General features: G+C 44.6%; 1 protein-coding gene across 3 annotated transcripts in view; it reads right to left on the bottom strand.

Moving 5' to 3' along the window:
• MIB2 (MIB E3 ubiquitin protein ligase 2) overlaps positions 1 to 20442 on the bottom strand; it is a 124065-nt gene that overhangs the window by 60082 nt on the left and 43541 nt on the right. For all 3 annotated transcript variants that reach the window (XM_073585467.1, XM_073585469.1, XM_073585468.1), the window contains 2 exons: positions 7418 to 7765; positions 1746 to 1917 (listed from right to left, as the gene is read on the bottom strand). In XM_073585467.1, coding sequence (XP_073441568.1) covers positions 1746 to 1917; positions 7418 to 7664 — 419 coding nt within the window. In that variant the 5' untranslated portion in view covers positions 7665 to 7765. The remainder of the gene's footprint in view (positions 1 to 1745; positions 1918 to 7417; positions 7766 to 20442) is intronic.

Raw genomic sequence — 20442 nt, 5'->3', positions numbered from 1 at the left:
GGAGAAAAGGAGATTACATTGAGAGGATGTAATTTCAACGTAGTTAACCGTAACAGTAGCTGTTTCAGAAGGGGAAATCACAACAGAAATGAAGCTGTACTAGTAATTCACAGCTTATGAAGATCTCACATCCAGCATGTATTACCAGGAGGGCAATCCCCACAAGCTGTAAATCATTAGCAGTACGCGCTAGATATACTGCACCTTTTGCTTCAGCATTTTAGCTCGAAAACTGATATTAAAAAAAATAATCTCCCATTTGGTCAAGTAGCAGCTTACACCATAAAGATCATTAAAAGCTTCTCATGCTGCCCAGTAATGGAAACAGCATTGTCTAGCTGTATCACTGTGCAATAAGTCCCCACCAGGGGGAGATGATCCCCTTAAATTAATTCACTTTTTCCGCCTTGCTTGTTGGCTTTTCATTAACTCCTCTTACAGCAGCATCGTCTGATGAGCGGCCAAGATGCCTCCTTCCTACTGTGAATCCTGACATCAGTAATCCTCCATGCAGGTGGATGCTGAGCTAATGATCCCACGCCTCCTCAATACCAGACAATGGAAGAATCAGCATCATGAGGCATGGATTCTCTATTCTCAGAGCATCCTATAGATTTTCATTATTGGTAACACTGTGCTAAACCCTTAGATTAGTAAATGCACAAAAATTCTTTGGAAATATGTGTCTGCATTAACCTCAGCTGGGCCAGCTGTAGAGCGATGGTACATTAGGATTAGATTGTGTGAATGCTGGAAAGTGATGGATCTCCTTGAGGATATCCTGCTGCTTTTAGGGAGTCTTAGGCCTGTTTCACACTTCCGTTTTTGTGTCCGCCAAACGGATCCGTTTCCGTTTTTTTGACGGAAACGGATGCAAACGGATCCGTTTTTAAAAAAACGGATCCGTTTTTTTGACGGATCCGCGGTAACCGTAATGGAAGTCTATGGGACAAAAAAAACGGATCCTGCAAAAAATGGCGGATCCGTTTTTTTACGGAAACCAACGGATTTTGACGGATTTGAAAAAACGGAAGTGTGAAACAGGCCTTACAGGCAATGCTCCCCGGGAAAACAAGCAAATTAGCACCCCTCCAGACGGAAGAAAGCTCAATGCCAGACCCATTGTTACAGTAGATATATCAACCAAACTAGAGATGTCCCTGATATTGGTAATTGTGTTTCATGCTTTGATAAGTTTTTAATCATGGGGAATCAGATCCCCAACAATCATTAGTGAATACTAAGAGCACTAGGCAAATGTTCCCTGAGAACCAAAATATCATTAAAGGGAATCAGTCAGCAGGTTTTTTACTATGTAATGTGACAGCAGTATAATGTAGGGGCAGAGACCCCGATTCCAGCGATGCATCACATAGTTTACTTTGTGCAGCAGTTGTGATATAATCACCGTTTTCTCTGCTGCAGATCTAGCACCACTTTTATTGGCTGCTTTCTGTGTACACTGTATATTTACATGAAGCTGCCAATCAGTGGAGGGGGCGCGGTTGGACCAGGAGGCACGAGATATGTAGTCCTGTAATGATAATCTCCTTCTAATAAAACACTGATTGTATTGAAACAGCAAAATACAGTAAGTGACACATCACTGAAAACATGATGCTCTAATATTACGTAACAAAACCCTAGTGACGGATTTCCTTTAAATGATGGTGTCAGGACCAGGGTCGGTCTGAGATCTTCTCTCCTTGTTTATAGCGGTCCTAGTTCCCCCACTCCATACTTACGGCCGCGAATGGGCAGTCTCATATCTCTCAAACGCGTGGGACAGGTCATGCTTGTTATTCATGTAGCACTGAGTGCACAGGTCATAGTCGAAGCAGACTTTACACTTCCAGCGCATTCCGCGAATCCCATGCTTCTTGCAACAGTCACAAATGATATTCGGATGACGGACACCTGAGGAATAGGACAACCTTTTGTGACCAGGTTATGGCAACACAACATTAATAACAATGACAAAATGGACTGTGCATAGGAGAAATCCTCAATCTAAGGCTGGACAAATCCCAGGAAACACGAGTTGAGAACTTTTCCAATGATGCCTTCAGGACGTCTTCTGGTGTCTACAAAAGTTATTGCGTGATCGAAAACAAAAAGACTAATAAAGCCCAAAATTCTATATTATAGTACCCCTGTCCTTATCGCTAAGGGTTCTTTTTTAGCCTATCTTTTATCTTTTTAAGGCTCCGAAATGCAGAATTAAGCAACTTTTTAAATAGTCTTTATTAAAAATTTCCTACCATTTTCCTGCTACAGTCTGTTCCCTAGCCAGCTAGTCTTCATGATCTGGTGAAAAACTGTCAGAGCTCTGCTCCTAGCTCTGGCTGCTCTCTGACCCATCTTATCTCAGTCTTATAGTTAACAGCAGACAATGGGAGAATCAGGGAGGAAAGAGAAGGGGAGCATTTATGGTATTAGGGAGGATAGCTCATTCAGGCTGTAGATATGGAGGAAAGTACAAGATCTGAGCTATAGAGGAAGATATCACCCCAGAAATGAAGCTGTGCTGATACATGAGAATTAGTGAAGGCAGCAATATACTGGCCACATAGGCCTCACATCCAGCATGTATTAGGCCGGGGTCACACTAACCGACGCAAAATACGGTCAGTATTTTACATGCGTAATACGGATGAATGGCCCCTAAATAGTGCTCCGTATGTCATCCGTAATCAAGGTGTGGTCGCGTATTTTGCGCATGTCAGCATCCGTATGTAATCCGTGTGGCATCCGTATGGCGAGATTTTCTTGCAGGCTTGCAAAATGGACATATAAAGGAGCCCTATGACAGGGTTTATAACAGAAACCAAAGAATAGATATAGACACATAGAATACACACACACACATATATATATTCTATATGTATTCTATGTGTCTATATCTATTCTTTCGTTTCTTTATTAAACCTGTCAGTGTGAGTTTACTGTATAGCGCACTGAATTGCCGGCTTTGCTAAAAGACACCGGGTGCGTATTTCTCGCAAGTCACATGTGTGGTCCGTGTGTAATCTGTAGACTTGCATTGGCGTACTACGGCCGTAGTACGCTGACAATCGCAGCATGCTGCGATTGGCACGGACCGTAGAATACGGATGAGAAATATACGCCTGGTGCGAGGGACCCCATAGAGAATCATTGGTCCGTGTCTAATGCGTGCTTTTAGCGCCTCTCACACGGCCGTATTCCTCGCCAGTGTGACCCCGGCCTAACTTAGGATTTTCTGTTGTAGGATTGTCCCTCTAAAGGCCCTTTTACATTTAGTGATGCACCAGCGATCCGACCAGCGATCCTACCCGGTCAGGATCGCTGGTGCATCGCTAAATGATCGCTAGTGAGCTTTCACACAGAAAGATCTCACAGCGATGCAGCAGCGACGCAGCGCACGATACTCACCTTTCACACACAGCGATCCTGGCGTCCTCCCGCCCGCCTCCACGCGTCGCTCGTCGTCACAGCAGGAAGTCTCAGCAGGAAGCTGACGACGAGAAATGGAGCTGGACATTCTCGCGCGATCAGCGATAACCAGCGGGGGAGCCGGTCGTTGGTAAGTATCACACATAGCGATATCGCTAGCAATATCGCTATAACGTCACAAAATCGGTGACGTTTTAGCGATATTGCTAGCGATATCGCTTAGTGTAAAACCCCCTTTACACCAGGATCAGGTTGTAAACTGCATGTCAAGGGGTTAAAAATTAGTGCAAGAAAGATTGTAACTTTTTCTTAAAGGGGTATTCCCATCTTATACATTTATACCAAATACATGGATATGCCATAATGCAATAGTAGTTGCAGGTTCCAACAATGGAATCCTTATCTACAGTATCTTAAGAACGGCGCTCCATCATATACTTCTGTCTGAGTAAAGGCGGTTGCTATTTCCTCTAAGCAGCACAGGTATAAAAACAGATGCAGGTCCCAAGGTGGGATACGCATCTACTATAAATTTATTACATATCCTACAAATTTTCCATAAATGTTTGAGAGAGATATATATATATGTATATATGTATATATATATATATATATATATATATATACACACACACATACATTTTAAAGGGAATCTGTCAGCAGGTTTTTGCCATGTCATCATGCTGCATAACGTGGGGACAGAGAAACTGATTCCAGGGACATATCACTTATTAGGCTGTGCGATTTAGTTTCAATACAAGCAGTGTTTTATCAGCAGGAGATTATCACTGCAGGACTAGATGTCACATGCAACTAATTACAGCTAATCTGTAACCCCACCCACAGCACTGATTGGCAGTTTGCTGACAATGCACAGTATGCATAAGAAGCTGCCAATCTGTGGTGAGGGTGGAGTTACACACAGCTCAGCATTCTACACTGCTACATCTACAGAAGAGAAAACAGGGTTTCTATCAAGACTGCACCAAGCAGTCCAGTAGGTGCCCAATCACTGGAATCAGATTCTCAGCCCCTACATTACGCTGCTCCCAGATTACATAACAAGAACCTACTGACAGATTCCCTTTAACTATAGGTAACTATTCTGCCTTCAGGCACGCTGACACGATGTGCAATACAGCATACAGTATAAACTACAGCTCTGTCTTCCAAAATAAGCAGACTGTTCTCTGTAGTCTAAATTGTTTAATTGTGAAGAGTATAGAACATGCGCGGTAAAACTACAAGGAATACAAATAACATGCATAAGTATTGGGCAGATGATCACAACTAACACAATCACAGGAAGTGTACATTGTGATGCAAACATTACATAGGAATACATTAGTTTATGACTACATTTACTGAGAACTGGCAACTAAAGGGTTAATGACATCTCTTGGCTGCTAGACAGTAAATAACACCTCTCTGAATCACTGCATTGCAAGAAAACACTGACTCTTACCAGATATGCTTTAGCCGGGTAGTGACTCAAGTAGAGAAGTTGCAGGAAAAACAAAGGTTACACAGGAGGACAAAATAACATGTGCATCCTTTGAGATCCACAAAAGAAAAATGGAGTTCCCTCCTCCCAGAATACACTGCTTCGTTCCCACAAATCATTGCTTCAATCCCACAGTGCATTGCTTCTGTTAAAGTCACAGGCTTTAAATGCCACTTAGGACGTAGCTATAAATTCAGCCACCACTAGATGGTGCTATAATTAACCCAGCAATAATACAAAACAGACTACCCTACATCAGAGGGCAGAACAGTAACCATTAACACTTGTAAACAATGTCACAGATGTCCATAGCCTTTCATGAAGATGGAAGCACCTAAATATTTAATTTCCCCAGAGGAGCATGCAAGGATTTTTTTTTTTTTAATCAGATCATTTGTATTAATTATTAGATTTTATTAACACTTACATATATTATACATTATAGTACAAACACAATAAACTTAATAAACAAGTATGCTTTGTTTTTTAAATCTCCTCACTTTGACATGCCAGGCTTGTCTTGTCACTCTACACAAGGAGAAACGTTACCTCTTAGATCATTAACAATATGCTGTATCTTTTTAGGACAGGAGTAACCCTTTAAAAGAAAACTTTAATTTAACACAGTATATATAGAATATTCCACACTATAAGTCTACATAAAATGATAAATAAGTTTGATAATACTTTGCTTTGCATATCGTATACACTTTTTTAGCGATATGATGTTTTATATTTCATTTATGCAGAAAGCAAAAAAAACTACATTCGTAGCTGTATAGACTATTAAATGTGTAAAAAAATGTAAAATACTTTCGCAAAAGAAGTGCATAACTCAATAAGTAGAAATTAAAAAAAATATTTTTTATTGAAACATCCTTAAAAAAGGAGTATAAATATATAAATACTGTAAGGTAGCACTTGTTATTCAGGTAGGGGACACTCGCTAGGCAGCCAAATAACCAGGTCCGGCACGGGTTTCTCATAAAGCTCCAACAGTCCATGCGGTTTATTAAGCATCATAAACCATGAACAGCAACAGAAAGTTCATATACAACAGCATAGCGTCCATGACAGAGCTCCACTCTGTTAACCCTGTAGTCACACAGGTTATGCGATGTCCAAGACGCAGGCTCTCTAGCCTCACAGTTATCTCACCCCGTGGCCGGGTTACCTCATGGTTGCTTCACCACATTGCAGACGTCCATTCCCTCCCCTGGGAATGCTCAGGCACTTGCAGCCATTAAACACAGCGTCCACACGTGCTGTTAGGAAGGCAGCCACGCCAGCCCAGACGAGACCTTCCATATGGACCAACCGGGTCCAAGCATTCACTCATGTGACCTACCCTGGTCACCCTATATGGTCCGTAGCCACGCCCACCGGATCACATGGCTATGACCACATCGCAGGTCCTTCACACACATCCACTTTACTATAGCGTTCTAGACACCGCCCCTAGGTGGGTTTGTAGGTAGCTGGTTCCGCCCGTCTCACCAGCTACCTGGAAAGCTCTCCCTGACAGTGTAACGAAAGCTCAACAGTACCGCTGCTGTTCAACACACATATTCAAGCTTCCATCCCAAGGCCACCTACCTTGGGATACATAACGATCATTCAGCATCCTGCCACTCATCCTCTCTCCTGGGACACCCACACAGCACCCCCTAGCGGACACAGTGGTCACTACACCACAATAGTCACAATGACAGACCCAAAGAATCAGCCAGGTGAGCAACAGCCTCCCATAAGTATATATCAGACTTCATGTAGTAAAGGTAAGAACAACAATAAGTAGTGTCACACAAAACAGGTATTTTAATGATAATTACAAACATTTGGCGAGATAAAATAGTAGGAGCAACTATAAACCAATACAGTCTCTGAGCATTAGAGATTGGAACTCAGAAATGTACAAAAGTCCAAAGTTTATAGTATGTAGGAAGATACACTGAGTGCTGTAGGACAGAGAGTGATGAAAAGGAAGAAATATAAACAGCATGCAGTGAATGCACAGTGATAACCATGCTCACCTAGAAAAAAAAACACTGTTTGGCCTCAAGCTTTGTCAGGGGGAATTACATGAAGTATGAGATATATGGTACTCATGGGAGACTTCTGTTTGCTCATTTAATTTTTTATACTCTTCTTTTACTGATGTATCAATAAATAGTGAATTTTTTCTTATATTATTTCTACTTATTGACTTCTAAGCACTTTTTGTTAAGAAAATTATGCAAAAATAAACCTTTAAAAAGTTCACTATACTTTATTTTAGTGCATTGTGGCGGGGAACAAATAAACAACACAAGGCCTCCAGGAAGGAACTAGCAGGTAAGTTTTTTTTTATACTTTAGATGTGAATGGAGAAGGAAAATCCATAAAACGCTAAATCAGTACACGTAACGTAAAGTATATATAAAGGACTCGCCATTTGACATAGACATTTTGTGCGTCAGTACATGACTTGGCACATACCTGTCTGGGCGTTATCATACAGCAGCAGGTCGTAAGCTCCTTGGAATCCAGTGCGATAGTTTGTCCTGGTGCCATGATCCCACTGAACCACTACGGTTTTATCGGGGGTGGTAGGGCTTCCTTGACGTCCAATTTCCACCACGGTGCCTACACTGCCCTCGCCGTTGTCCTGGTTTGCCCATTTCCAGTCAACTCCTCGAACAACACGCATTCCCACTTGCATGGCTGCAGAGGGGTCCCAGTCCATCTCAAACCTCCAGTGGAATAATGGGGTCCATTAGGAAGGATTCCCAAAAATAGCAGGTAAGGTTCTGCCACAGGTTCCAGCTGAGTGTCATCTACTTGGCACTGATGAAAAAATAAGGAAAAATAGCAAAATTAAAATGATAAAACAAAAACACATCTTTCCCTCGCCAACCTCTTTCACCCACAAAATTGCTCTGGTTGGGAGGAAGGACATGATGCAGTAGTGTGCTAAGTGGCGAAACCTGCGGTTTGCTGTAAATAGTTGGGAGCACAGGTGAAGTATGTGCGTAATGACAAGTCGTGTGAGGCCACACGTAGTTTTGCTATGTGATTCACTGAAATGAGGCACTCTACTGTTCTTTGCCTTCCACATGAAAAAACAACCTCCCTGAGTCAATAGGGTTACAAAAAATATTTCTACTATAGTTCTCAAATGGGGGGTAACCGCAGACTGTATACCCCCTGTAAATTTTTGCTATTTAGTAGTCTAGCAAAGCTGACAATCCCATGAGGTACATAACTACCAAAGCTGACATTGGGAGGAATTGAAAGAGCAGCAGCAGCTCTCACTTCTTACAGGTGTCAGTTTCGTCAGAAGGAAATGAGAGTGAAGCGATGACTGACTGGCTGCAGGGCTCCTGTGACATAAAGTTATGCAAGCCCTGAGAAACCAGGTGCCAATGTTGCAGGAACAGCACCAATACCAGAAGCGAGAATTGGTTGTTATTTTATATGGATGAATATAAGGACTTGGACAACCCTTTTAAATTATGAACTTATTGCTCAGGAGCACATAGCTCCCCTCCCTACCACCTTCCTGCTTGCTAGAAGACCGTGTGCTCCTGATTGACAGGTCGGACCAGCAGCATTGTCAAACCGCTGGCTCAGTGCACTCTTGGATGTTGCAAGCAGAGGAACACAAGGGCACTGAAGCTGGCCGGAACCAGAGATCTGGTCAGGTTCCGAGCAACATTACAAGCCCTGTTGTAAAGAGCTTGTAAGCGTTACGCTGGAGAGCTCTGAAGTGACCAGCGTTGAGTGCAGATCTAAATCCCATTGAACACCTGTGGAGAGATCTTAAAATTGTTATTGGGAGAAGGCGCCTTCAACTATGAGAGACCTGGAGCAGTTTGCAAAAGAAGATGGTTATAGGAAGCTATTGATTGCAGTTATTTCTTCCAAAGGGTGTGCAACCAAATATTAAGTTGAGGGTGCCAACAATTTTCGCAAACAATTTTAAGGGTGCCAACACTTTTGGCCATGACTGTATGCTAATATCAAATGTTTCCATATCTCACACGTTCAGTTGCAGCGCGGCTTCCCTCTGCCACATGCAGAAAATCCATCCGGCCTATAAAAAGAACTTTGCTCAGGAGACTGCAATGACCTCCGCTGACTACCAGGCTGTGAAATGGGACTAGGAATAATTGTCCGCCTTCCTCTAAATTTAACCTTTATAAAAACAATGAAGAATACTAACGAAAATAGAAGCATGGTCCGGCCGTGCCCCAGAGACTTTCAACAAAAATGCAAGAACTCATTTTGCTTTTAATCTAGAAAATCAATATAAAAAAAAAAGAAACACAAACAATAAAAGGAAATTAGGTTGAATCCGATCCAGACAGGAATGTCTTCACAGTTACTAAAACGGAAATCTGAACTACAGGTATTGTCTGGGCATTTGGGTGATTGTTGCAGACTGCCAACATAAAGCCCTGTTCACATGACGGTATTTTTTTTCTTTGCAACATAAACTAAGAATGAATACATAAGAGTAGTGATTTTTCATGGTGTTGGTGGACTCCCTGAACTGTCCTGTAATGACTGCATGCCAACCATGCACGTGTGACCGCTGCAGACAATCACTGTCCTCAGTGTTAGAAGTGTTTTACAGGATTGTTTTTTTTATCTCTGGCTTGCTCCAGAGCTGCCTCTCCATCACCTCTGCGTGGTCTTTTCTAACAAGCTACAACACTGACAACTACAGTACAATGACTCCTATCACTGATGTCAGACATGGTGTCGATGTCGTTATCACAAACCACTGAGACCAATGATTGGCAGCAGCGGTCATATACTGGAGTTGTGGCGTCACCTCTGTAGTCTGTTAACAAAGATCACGGGTTATGCCCATTATTAAAAGCTATAACATGTAGAGCTAGTGCGAATCGATTTGCAGGAAACAGTTCATCGGCCAGGTCTGTGCTCTGTGGCCACTGGACGGGACCACTGAGAACTCTGCCTCCTACCTGATGGCACTCGCGGCTCTTCTTTTGATTAGCTGATCTGGTGCGCCATCATCGTTGCGGAGTGATGCACATGCGACGTCGCATCAGGATGGCTAATCAAAAGAAGAAAAATGGATGCCGTCATGATGTAAGAAGTGTTCTTAAGACTCTTGTCCAGTAACCCCAAATTACTGACAAGACTGATGGATCAGGTCGTGCAAAATGATTTGCAGCAATTGTATACCCTATCCCTGGCAGTAGAGGAGATAAGGAATGGAGCAGGGGCCACACATGTACATTGCCATCTATGGCAGTACCACAGAGAATTAACGGAGTGAGGGCCGTGCATGTATACAGCAATAACCAGCAGTACCATGGATGGGGTGTGCCCAAATACATTCAGCTACATCCAGCAACACCATGGGGAATAAATGGAGCGGAAATCACACAGGCTCTCTCCAGCAGTACTATAGATAATAAATGGACTATTGAGTGGGCATTCATGATTCTCGAGTTATCACCAATCCTTTGGATGAGTAATAACTTTTAGGCTGATCCCTTCTATATAGGGATCGGCTGACACTCTAATGTGTACGGGGGGACCCAGAATCCTATGACATTGTGGAGAGAAGAATATGCCTGTTGGATTTATATCCTTTGATTCGGTGGGGAGATAAGCTGCAGTCAGAGGAGTGGTAGTGGCTCTCACATAGTGAATAACGAAGCCGAGCTCGGCCAGGCTGAATGGTCCAGTGTAAGGGGGAAGTGGGACAGTAAGCTGTCGGTCAAACGATGGTTCGGAAGACAGCTATCTAATGTTTATGGGGCTCTACAGGATGCTTGAAATTCTTAAATGACCTTACCAATGATTATACCAACCCAAGACCGGCGTAGGACCACCGGACAAGTAGGTCATGTATGAAATGAATCCTTTACCTTTGGCCATACACCCAATGATTTGTATATATAAGTTTTAGGGTCTGCCAAGCCTCGCACTAGCTTCTCTCCATTACAAACCAGTCATTGTATTACGCCAGTCATCACGGACACCTGCCCAGTAAACGCCTGAATGTTTGCTCCAGTCTATTTCCTAGAAGGTCCTTTGTTCCTGTCCAGATGAGGTATATTTGAGGATCACAATAAAAAAGGTGCATACAATGAAAGATAATAGTGAACTCATGCTGCATACAATAGAGAAGATGGCAAAAGCCACTGAAATTTGGTACTGCTGCTCTACATCTCTCTACAAGTGGCATGAATTATCAGGTTCAGGTCAATATCAAGCCAGAAATACTTAAAGGAGAATACAGCAGCAGGTTTTTGCCAGCTAATCTGAGAGGAGCATTATGTAGGGGCAGAGACCCTGATTCCAGTGATGTATCACTGCTTGCAGCAGTTTTGATTAAAAACTGTTTTATCCACTGCTCTGTATAACCCACACCGCTGATTGGCTGCTTTCTGTGTACACTGTGCATAGGCAGAAAGCCACTACACTAATCAGTGGTGGGTGCGTGACAGGACTACATGGTAGAAGGTTTGCTAGTCCTGTAGTGGTAATCTCCTGCTGACAAAACTTATCAAAAGTACAGCAAGCAGCCCAGTAAGTGAAACATCACTGGAGTCAGGGTCTCTGCTCCCTACAATATGCTGCTCTCAGATTAGGTGGAAAAAAACCTGGTGACAAATTCCCTTTCTAGTTAAAAAAAAAAGTTATCATCTACCCACAGGACATGTGATAAATTCTAGATCGTGTGGTATTATAGTCATTCTCCAGCAAAGTATAGGAATCCCACTAATATAGACGTTATCCTGCATATAGGTGATAACTTGATCGAAAAGGAATATCATACCCCTTACCCCTTTGACAGGGTTATTCACATTAAAAAAAACAACAACTTAAAATACTGTTTTCACACTGGCCACTAGAGCACACACAATAGCCAGACACTTCTTTCCAGCAGTTCCCTTGTCAGCTTTGCTGTGTATACTAGGACAGAATCAACAGAGGATAGCTAATGTAGCTAAAGGCCTAGATAAAACAGGATAGCTAATAATATCTGTCACATCCTGGTCTCGGGGGAAAGAGCAGTACTCCACCATTTCCTGGAGAATGTAATATAGGACATTTACAGTGGCTTGCAAAAGTATTTACCCTTTTTTTGGGAGTGGGGCTTTTTACCTATTTTGTTATGTTACAACCTGTGTGTAAATATTTTTGTAATCATATTTGTGTGTGATGCATCTGCGCTAAACAGTCTAAGGCCTGTTTCACATTTCCGTACTTTGACGGCCGGCTAAATCCGCTACAGCCGTTAAATACGGATCCGTCTCCGTCGTGTGGCAAAGGTATGTCACCGGATCCGTGTATTTGACGGATCCGCTGGAGTCGGCATGCAGGGAAAAGTTGAGAGAGAGAGAGATTTTTGCCGTTCCCGGTACGGCATTTGATGGTTAAAATGCTTCTCGGAGTAAAGCTTCTGGGCATGCGCACTTCAAAATAGCGGAACCGTCAAAGAAAAAAACGTTGCAGGTTCCGTCTCATCTGCCAGGGAGACGCTAAAATCTTGGCGGATCCGTTCAAAAACGGGTGGACGGACGACCGTCAGTCAAGATCCGCCACTAATGTAAGTCTTTGGGGGAAAAAAACGGATCCGCCCCTTTTTAGGCGGATCCGTTTTTTCAAAAATTGGCGGATTTTGACTGACGTCAAAAAACGGAAGTGTGAAACAGGCCTAAGATGGTGATGTGAAAAGAGAAAAATATTGGCATAAATTAAATATATAGGATCAAATAACTAAAAATTTGCATGTGCATATGTATTCACCCCTTTTGTTATGAAGCCCTGGTGCATGCAATTACATTCATATGCTACAAACTTGGTGAAAGGATGTCCAGTCTAGTGATGAGCGAGCGTGCACTGATAAGGTGTTATCAGAGCACGCGCATGTCCTCTAACTATTTTCGGTGTGCTCGAAAAAAAAAAAACGCAGTAGTTGCCGCGGCTGTTAAAGAGCCGCAACACATGCAGGGATTACATGTGTTGTGACTGTCAAATCGATGCGGCAACTTGTGCATTTTTTTTGAGCATGCCAGAAATACTCGATTATGAAACAAGTGTGCTCTGATAACACCATATCAGCGTACGCTCGTTCATCACTATAGTCCATGTGTGTACAACCTAATTGTCACATGTGTCAGTACATACACTTGACCTTTTCTGAAAGGCTACAGAGGCTGCAACAACACCATTAACAAGAGGCACCACTAACCAAACACCATGAAGACCAAAGAGATCTCCAAACACTACTGTTGTGAATTCTCTCTCTGGCTTCCCTCTGGTGATTACTGAAGGTAGTGGAGCTGGTCAGATTGACAGAGGGGTTGCGAGTTCTCTTTCTGGACTCCCTCTGGTGGTTACTGGAGGTAGTGGAGCTGATCTGATTGACAGAGGCTTGCCACCTGATAATGAGGAAGACGACTGGAGATCTGGGGGTTTCTGATTGGGATTTAAGACAGCTGACTCCCTCTATCCCTGCTGATTTTCTTCCTGTGCCTTCTGCCATCTGATGTCTCCTGCTCTTTCCCTGCATGGTTCAGCTAAGTGGTTCATTTGCTATTCTGTTTGCATTTGATCTGGTTTTGTCTATTTCTGCTTTGCGCGGGTCAGCCAGCTCCGGCTGGGGCTGTGCTGAATCACCGCCCATATGTTACTGCATGTGCCAGTTTGTTTTGTCCCCTGTTATATTGGTCTCTTTTTGCTTTGCTTTCAGAATATACCAGAGTGCTGATATAGTGGGGGCGAAGTAGTGCGACTTCAGTGTTTTTTGTGCATCAGTCGTGTTGGACTTTTTGCAGGTTTTTTGCGTGATTGCAGACAGTGTCTTTCCTTTCCTGTCCTGTCTAGTCAGTGTGGTCCCCATCGTTTGCTCAGTCTATTTTTCTGCCTGCGTTTGTGTTTTCATCTTGTCTCACCAACAGTATATGTTTGGGGGCTATCTATTCCTTTGGGGTCTGCTCCGGGGCAGTTTAGATTTCCCCTTTCTTGCTTTAGGCTTAGTTAGTTCTCCGGCTGTGCCGAGGCGTCTAGGATCATCGTAGGCATGCTCCACGGCTACTGCTAGTTGTGTGGACAGGATCAGGGGTCTGCATCCGCTTAGTTACCAACCTCTCTGGTTTTCTGAGGCTTAGCTTGGGCCTGCTATCCTCCTCGGTGCCCATTCATAACACACCACCATGAAGACCAAGGAGATCTCCGAACACCAAGAAGACCAAGGAGATCTCCAAACAACACCATGAAATCTCCAAACAACACCATGAAGACCAAGGAGATCTCCAAACAACACCATGAAGACCAAGGAGATCTCCAAACAACACCACGAAGACCAAGGAGATCTAAAAAACAAGTCATGGAGAAAAGTTGAGAAGAACAAGTCAGGTTTGGGTTATAAAAAAATATCCCAATCTCTGATGATCCCCTGGAGCACCATCAAATCCATTACCATCAAATGGAAAGAACAAGGTACCACATTAAACTTGTCAGGAGAGGGGGCCGTCCACCAAAACTCTCAGCCAGGGCAAGGAGGGCATTAATCAGAGAGGCTGCACAGAAACCAGAGGTAACCCTGGAGGAGCTGCAAAGTTCCCAAGCGGAGACTGGAGTATCTGTCCGTATGACTACAAAAGGCCGTACACTCCATAGAGGTGGCCTTTATGTAAGAACTAGATGGTGGCCCGATTCTATCGCATCGGGTATTCTAGAAGTCTCTGTTAAAATGAAAAATAGTTATATACTCACCTTCCGACGGCCCCCGATCGCCACTCCACGCGCTCGGCATCTTCCGGTCCCAGTAATGCTTTGCGCGAAACACCGCTGAGGACGTCACGCTCTCACGAGAGTGACGTCATCTCCAGCCCTTCGCGCAAAACATTACTGGGACCGGAAGGTGCCGGGCGCGTGGAGTGGAGATCGGGGGGCCGTCGGAAGGTGAGTATATACAGTGCCTACAAGTAGTATTCAACCCCCTGCAGATTTAGCAGGTTTACACATTCGGAATTAACTTGGCATTGTGACATTTGGACTGTAGATCAGCCTGGGAGTGTGAAATGCACTGCAGCAAAAAAGAATGTTATTTCTTTGTTTAATTTTTTTTTTAAATTGTGAAAAGTTTATTCAGAGGGTCATTTATTATTCAACCCCTCAAACCACCAGAATTCTGTTTGGTTCCCCTAAAGTATTAAGAAGTATTTCAGGCACAAAGAACAATGAGCTTCACATGTTTGGATTAATTATCTCTTTTTCCAGCCTTTTCTGACTATTTAAGACCCTCCCCAAACTTGTGAACAGCACTCATACATGGTCAACATGGGAAAGACAAAGGAGCATTCCAAGGCCATCAGAGACAAGATCGTGGAGGGTCACAAGGCTGGCAAGGGGTACAAAACCCTTTCCAAGGAGTTGGGCCTACCTGTCTCCACTGTTGGGAGCATCATCCGGAAGTGGAAGGCTTACTGAACTACTGTTAGCCTTCCACGGCCTGGACAGCCTTTGAAAGTTTCCTCCCGTGCCGAGGCCAGGCTTGTCCGAAGAGTCAAGGCTAACCCAAGGACAACAAGGAAGGAGCTCCGGGAAGATCTCATGGCAGTGGGGACATTGGTTTCAGTCAATACCATAAGTAACGTACTCCACCGCAATGGTCTCCGTTCCAGACGAGCCCGTAAGGTACCTTTACTTTCAAAGCGTCATGTCAAGGCTCGTCTACAGGACTCTGAGACAGACTGGTTCAAGGTTCTCTGGTCTGATGAGACCAAGATCGAGATCTTTGGTGCCAACCACACACGTGACGTTTGGAGACTGGATGGCACTGCATACGACCCCAAGAATACCATCCCTACAGTCAAGTATGGTGGTGGCAGCATCATGCTGTGGGGCTGTTTCTCAGCCAAGGGGCCTGGCCATCTGGTCCGCATCCATGGGAAGATGGATAGCATGGCCTACCTGGAGATTTTGGCCAAGAACCTCCGCTCCTCCATCAAGGATCTTAAGATGGGTCGTCATTTCATCTTCCAACAAGACAACGACCCAAAGCACACAGCCAAGAAAACCAAGGCCTGGTTCAAGAGGCAAAAAATCAAGGTGTTGGAGTGGCCTAGTCAGTCTCCTGACCTTAACCCAATTGAAAACTTGTGGAAGGAGCTCAAGATTAAAGTCCACATGAGACACCCAAAGAACCTAGATAACTTGGAGAAGATCTGCATGGAGGAGTGGGCCAAGATAACTCCAGAGACCTGAGCCGGCCTGATCAGGTCTTATAAAAGACGATTATTAGCTGTAATTGCAAACAAGGGTTATTCCACAAAATATTAAACCTAGGGGTTGAATAATAATTGACCCACACTTGTATGTTTAAAATTTATTAAAATTTAAGTGAGCAACATAACTTTTTGGTTTGTAAGATTTATGCATCTGTTAATAAATCCTGCTCTTGTGTGAAGTTTGAAGGCTCTAACTTATTTGCATCTTATCAAACCTGCTAAATCTGCAGGGGGTTGAATACTACTTGTAGGAACTGTAACTATTTTTTATTTTAATTCTATTTTTTACATATTCTCTCACCTTCCTACGGCCCCCAATCTCCACTCCACGCGCCCGGCACGTTCCCGTCCCAGTAATGCTTTGCGCGATGTCATCAGCGGTGTTTCGCACAAAGCATTACTGGGACCGGAAGGTGCCGGCGCGTGGTGAGAGGAGGGAAAGAGTCCGGGGCCGTCGGAAGGTGAGTATATCACCATTTTTTTATTTTAATTCTATTTTTTACAGGTTTAGGCTACCAGGGCCTGGAGGAGTGTCTCCTCTCCTCCGGACCCTGTGTACCATCCGCACATTGAGCGCTGCGCCTGTCGCTGATTGGTCACGGCTACCGATCAGCGACATTTCGGTTAGACAGACAGACAGAATAAGACGATTATATAGTAGATGGGCAGAAAACAAGCCTTTACTTAAACACAAAGATTGTAAGGCTTGTTTTTAGTTTGCCAAAAGATATATGGGAGGCTCCCCAAATGTATGAGGAAAGTACTGTGATCAGATGAAACGAAAATTAAAAACCTTTTGGCTACCAAGTTAAAGGATATGTCTGACGCCAAACTAAAAAAGCTCATCACCACAAGAACACCATCCCTACAGTAAAACATAGTGGTGGCAGAATCATGCTGTGGGGATATTTTTCGACAGCAGGGCCAGGGAAAAATTTCTTCGACTCGAGAGGAAGATGGATGGTGCAAAATACAAGGATATTCTTTCAGTCTTTGACTGAAGTTTTTTCTATAACTCCTTTAACATGTCACTGATGAAGTCAACCCCCTAACAGAAATATTTGCTACATCTGTAAATTCCAGTACAACAGTCACGGCAGTTTGCTGTCATTTTAGATCACAGATCAGGAGCACAAAAGACTATAAGGATGGAGGGTTAGTGCTGGGGGGGTCCTAAGAAAATGACCTTACAATTGTCAATAGCTGGCGGTAATGAACTGTGGATTCACAAGGCTCGGCCATGTGCTGACCGGTCACATCGCAGCATACACTACAGCTCCGCCGCGGAGCACATGTATGGAGACCTTTAATCCTCGCTCACAAATGACAAAGCAAAACAAGCATTAAAGGGATTCGCCGGATAATGCAGCTTTGCTGACACAGGCCTTGAACGGGAGCAGCGCCGGCTATAGAGACTTTGTATAAATAAATTCATACATGCATTAATACTCTGTGCCTGAGTGCTAGCGGGGCTGTCTGGCTATCAGACATCCATTTACTCTGTTAGATGAGGCAAAACAGAACACATGGTCAATTGGGTTCAAATAATTAAAAAAAATTCTTGTGTGTGTGTAGATATAACAGCTACATACTGTACTTGTTATGACACTCCCTGCTATTCATATGACTCCCTCTCAGAATGTCCACGTAATGTGTCGTGTCCTGGTGGTCACATATGCTCAGTATGGCCACCCTCATCTTGTAGGCGGACGATGCAAGTACCAGCGCATTTGGCGTCATCTTAATGGCTGTATTAGGTGGTTGTGTGAGGGGAAATCCAAAGACCACCAGGGAGCACCATAAACAAGTACAATATTTTAATTTAAATAGAAGTGTAATAAAGGGTGTGAGCAGATAGGTAAATGTGCTTTACATGTATGCAAGATTGTAATTCATACATCTCCCCAATATACTTCCATTAAGGGCTCATAATCACATGCGAGAAACCCGGCATTTCTATGTAGCTGAACTCTCCGGTCCAAGTTCCGGTGACAGTGCTGAGTATTGACATGTGAGACTCGTCCGAGTTTCTCGCATGTGAGAATGAGCCCTTCCAGGGGCTCTCAGACTCCATTTACTAGCTAAGCCAGCCCCATTTCTCTGTCACTGTACCAGATGTCACAGCAAAAGGGGCTGGCTGAGCTAGAGAGCAGAGGGTGACAGCAAATGGGGCTGGCTGAGCTAGAGAGCAGAGTGTGACAGCAAAAGGGGCTGGCTGAAATAGAGTGCAGAGGGTGACAGCAAAAGGGGCTGGCTGAGCTACAGAAGAGCGTGACAGCAAAAGGGGCTGGCTGAGCTACAGTACAGAGCGTGACAGCAAAAGGGACTGCCGGAGCTACAGTACAGAGCGTGACAGCAAAAGGGGCTGCCGGAGCTAGTGAACAGAGAATGACAGCAAAAGGGGATGTCTGAGCTAGAGAGCAAAGGGTGACAGCAAATGGGGCTGGCTGAGCTAGAGAGCAGAGTGTGACAGCAAAAGGGGCTGGCTGAGATAGAGAGCAGAGGGTGACAGCAAAAGGGGCTGGCTGAGCTACAGAACAGAGCGTGACAGCAAAAGGGGCTGGCTGAGCTACAGAACAGAGCGTGATAGCAAAAGGGGCTGGCTGAGCTACAGAATAGAGAGTGACAGCAAAAGGGGCTGGTTGAGCTAATGAACAGAGCGTGACAGCAAAAGGGGCTGGCTGAGCTAGGGTGCAGAGCATGACAGCAAAAGGGGCTGGCTGAGCTAATGAACACAGCGTGACAGCAAAAGGGGCTGGCTGAGCTACAGAACAGAGCGTGACAGCAAAAGGGGCTGGCTGAGCTAGAGAGCAGAGGGTGACAGCAAAAGGGGCTGGCTGAGATAGAGAGCAGAAGTGACAGCAAAAGGGGCTGGCTGAGCTACAGAACAGAGCGTGACAGCAAAAGGGGCTGGCTGAGCTAGTGAACAGAGAATGACAGCAAAAGGGGATGTCTGAGCTAGAAAGCAGAGTGTGACAGCAAATGGGGCTGGCTGAGCTAGAGAGCAGAGTGTGACAGCAAAAGGGGCTGGCTGAGATAGAGAGCAGAGGGTGACAGCAAAAGGGGCTGGCAGAGCTAATGAACAGAGCGTGACAGCAAAAGGGGCTGGCTGAGCTAATGAACACAGTGTGACAGCAAAAGGGGCTGGCTGAGCTACAGAACAGAGCGTGACAGCAAAAGGGGCTGGCTCAGCTACAGAACAGAGTGACAGCAAAAGGAGCTGGTTGAGCTAATGAACAGAGCGTGACAGCAAAAGGGGCTGGCTGAGCTAGGGTGCAGAGCATGACAGCAAAAGGGGCTGGCTGAGCTAATGAACACAGCGTGACAGCAAAAGGGGCTGGCTGAGCTACATAACAGAGCGTGACATCAAGGGGCTGGCTGAGCTACTGAACAGAGCGTGACAGCAAAAGGGGCTGGCTGAGCTACAGAACAGAGTGTGACAGCAAAAGGGGCTGGCAGAGCTAGAGAGCAGAATGTGACAGCAAAAGGGGCTGGCTGAGCTAATGAACAGAGTGTGAAAGCCAGCCATCTTCAGAAATATGAAATCTTCTGCAGAACAGGGAAAAGGGCCTTAGGAAGCTCTTTGCCCATGTTGTAGCGCCAGTAGAGCCCCCTGGACGTCCGCATAATAATCTCTATATATAAAACTGAATGTATGCGTGTGTGTGTACGTGTGTATCACCAACCAATTAACATTTTTCATTTCACCAGAGCTGTTTAAAAGAAGCTGAGCTGTGATTGGTTGCTATGAGCAACAGTTTTCTCACTCCACGACAACACCTTAGCAGACAGTGACCGGGTGGGAGAAATCTAGCATCCCTGGGAAAATAAGCTCCCAGCCATTGTCTGCCCCCAGAAAGAAGCAGAGAGCACACACCCCCTCCCGTGCCCATATCCCCATCACACATCCTCCATCCCATAAGCACATCTTCCCTCTTAAAGGGATCATTGGTATGGAAGTCAGGGCAAATCCATCCAGTGCTTTGGTTCTGCCCCCAGGTCTCTCTTAAAGGGATCCCCGGTATGGAAGTCAGGGCAATTTCCTTCAAATGCTCTGGTACTGACCCCATGGAAGTTAGGACCGTTCCACTCAGCGCTGTGGTTCTGACCCCAGGGTCTCTTAAAGGGATCATTGGTATGGAAGTCAGGGCAAATCCATCCAGCGCTTTGGTTTTGATCCCAGGCCTCTCTTAAAGGGATCCCCAGTATGGAAGTTAGGACCGTTCCACTAAGCACTCT

Source organism: Dendrobates tinctorius, unplaced genomic scaffold (assembly GCF_039654945.1).
Source record: "Dendrobates tinctorius isolate UK_male_01 unplaced genomic scaffold, ASM3965494v1 ptg000086l, whole genome shotgun sequence".
NCBI lineage: Eukaryota > Metazoa > Chordata > Amphibia > Anura > Dendrobatidae > Dendrobates > Dendrobates tinctorius.
Note: the sequence above shows the minus strand (reverse complement) of the source record. Positions and strands in the feature narration are given on the sequence as shown.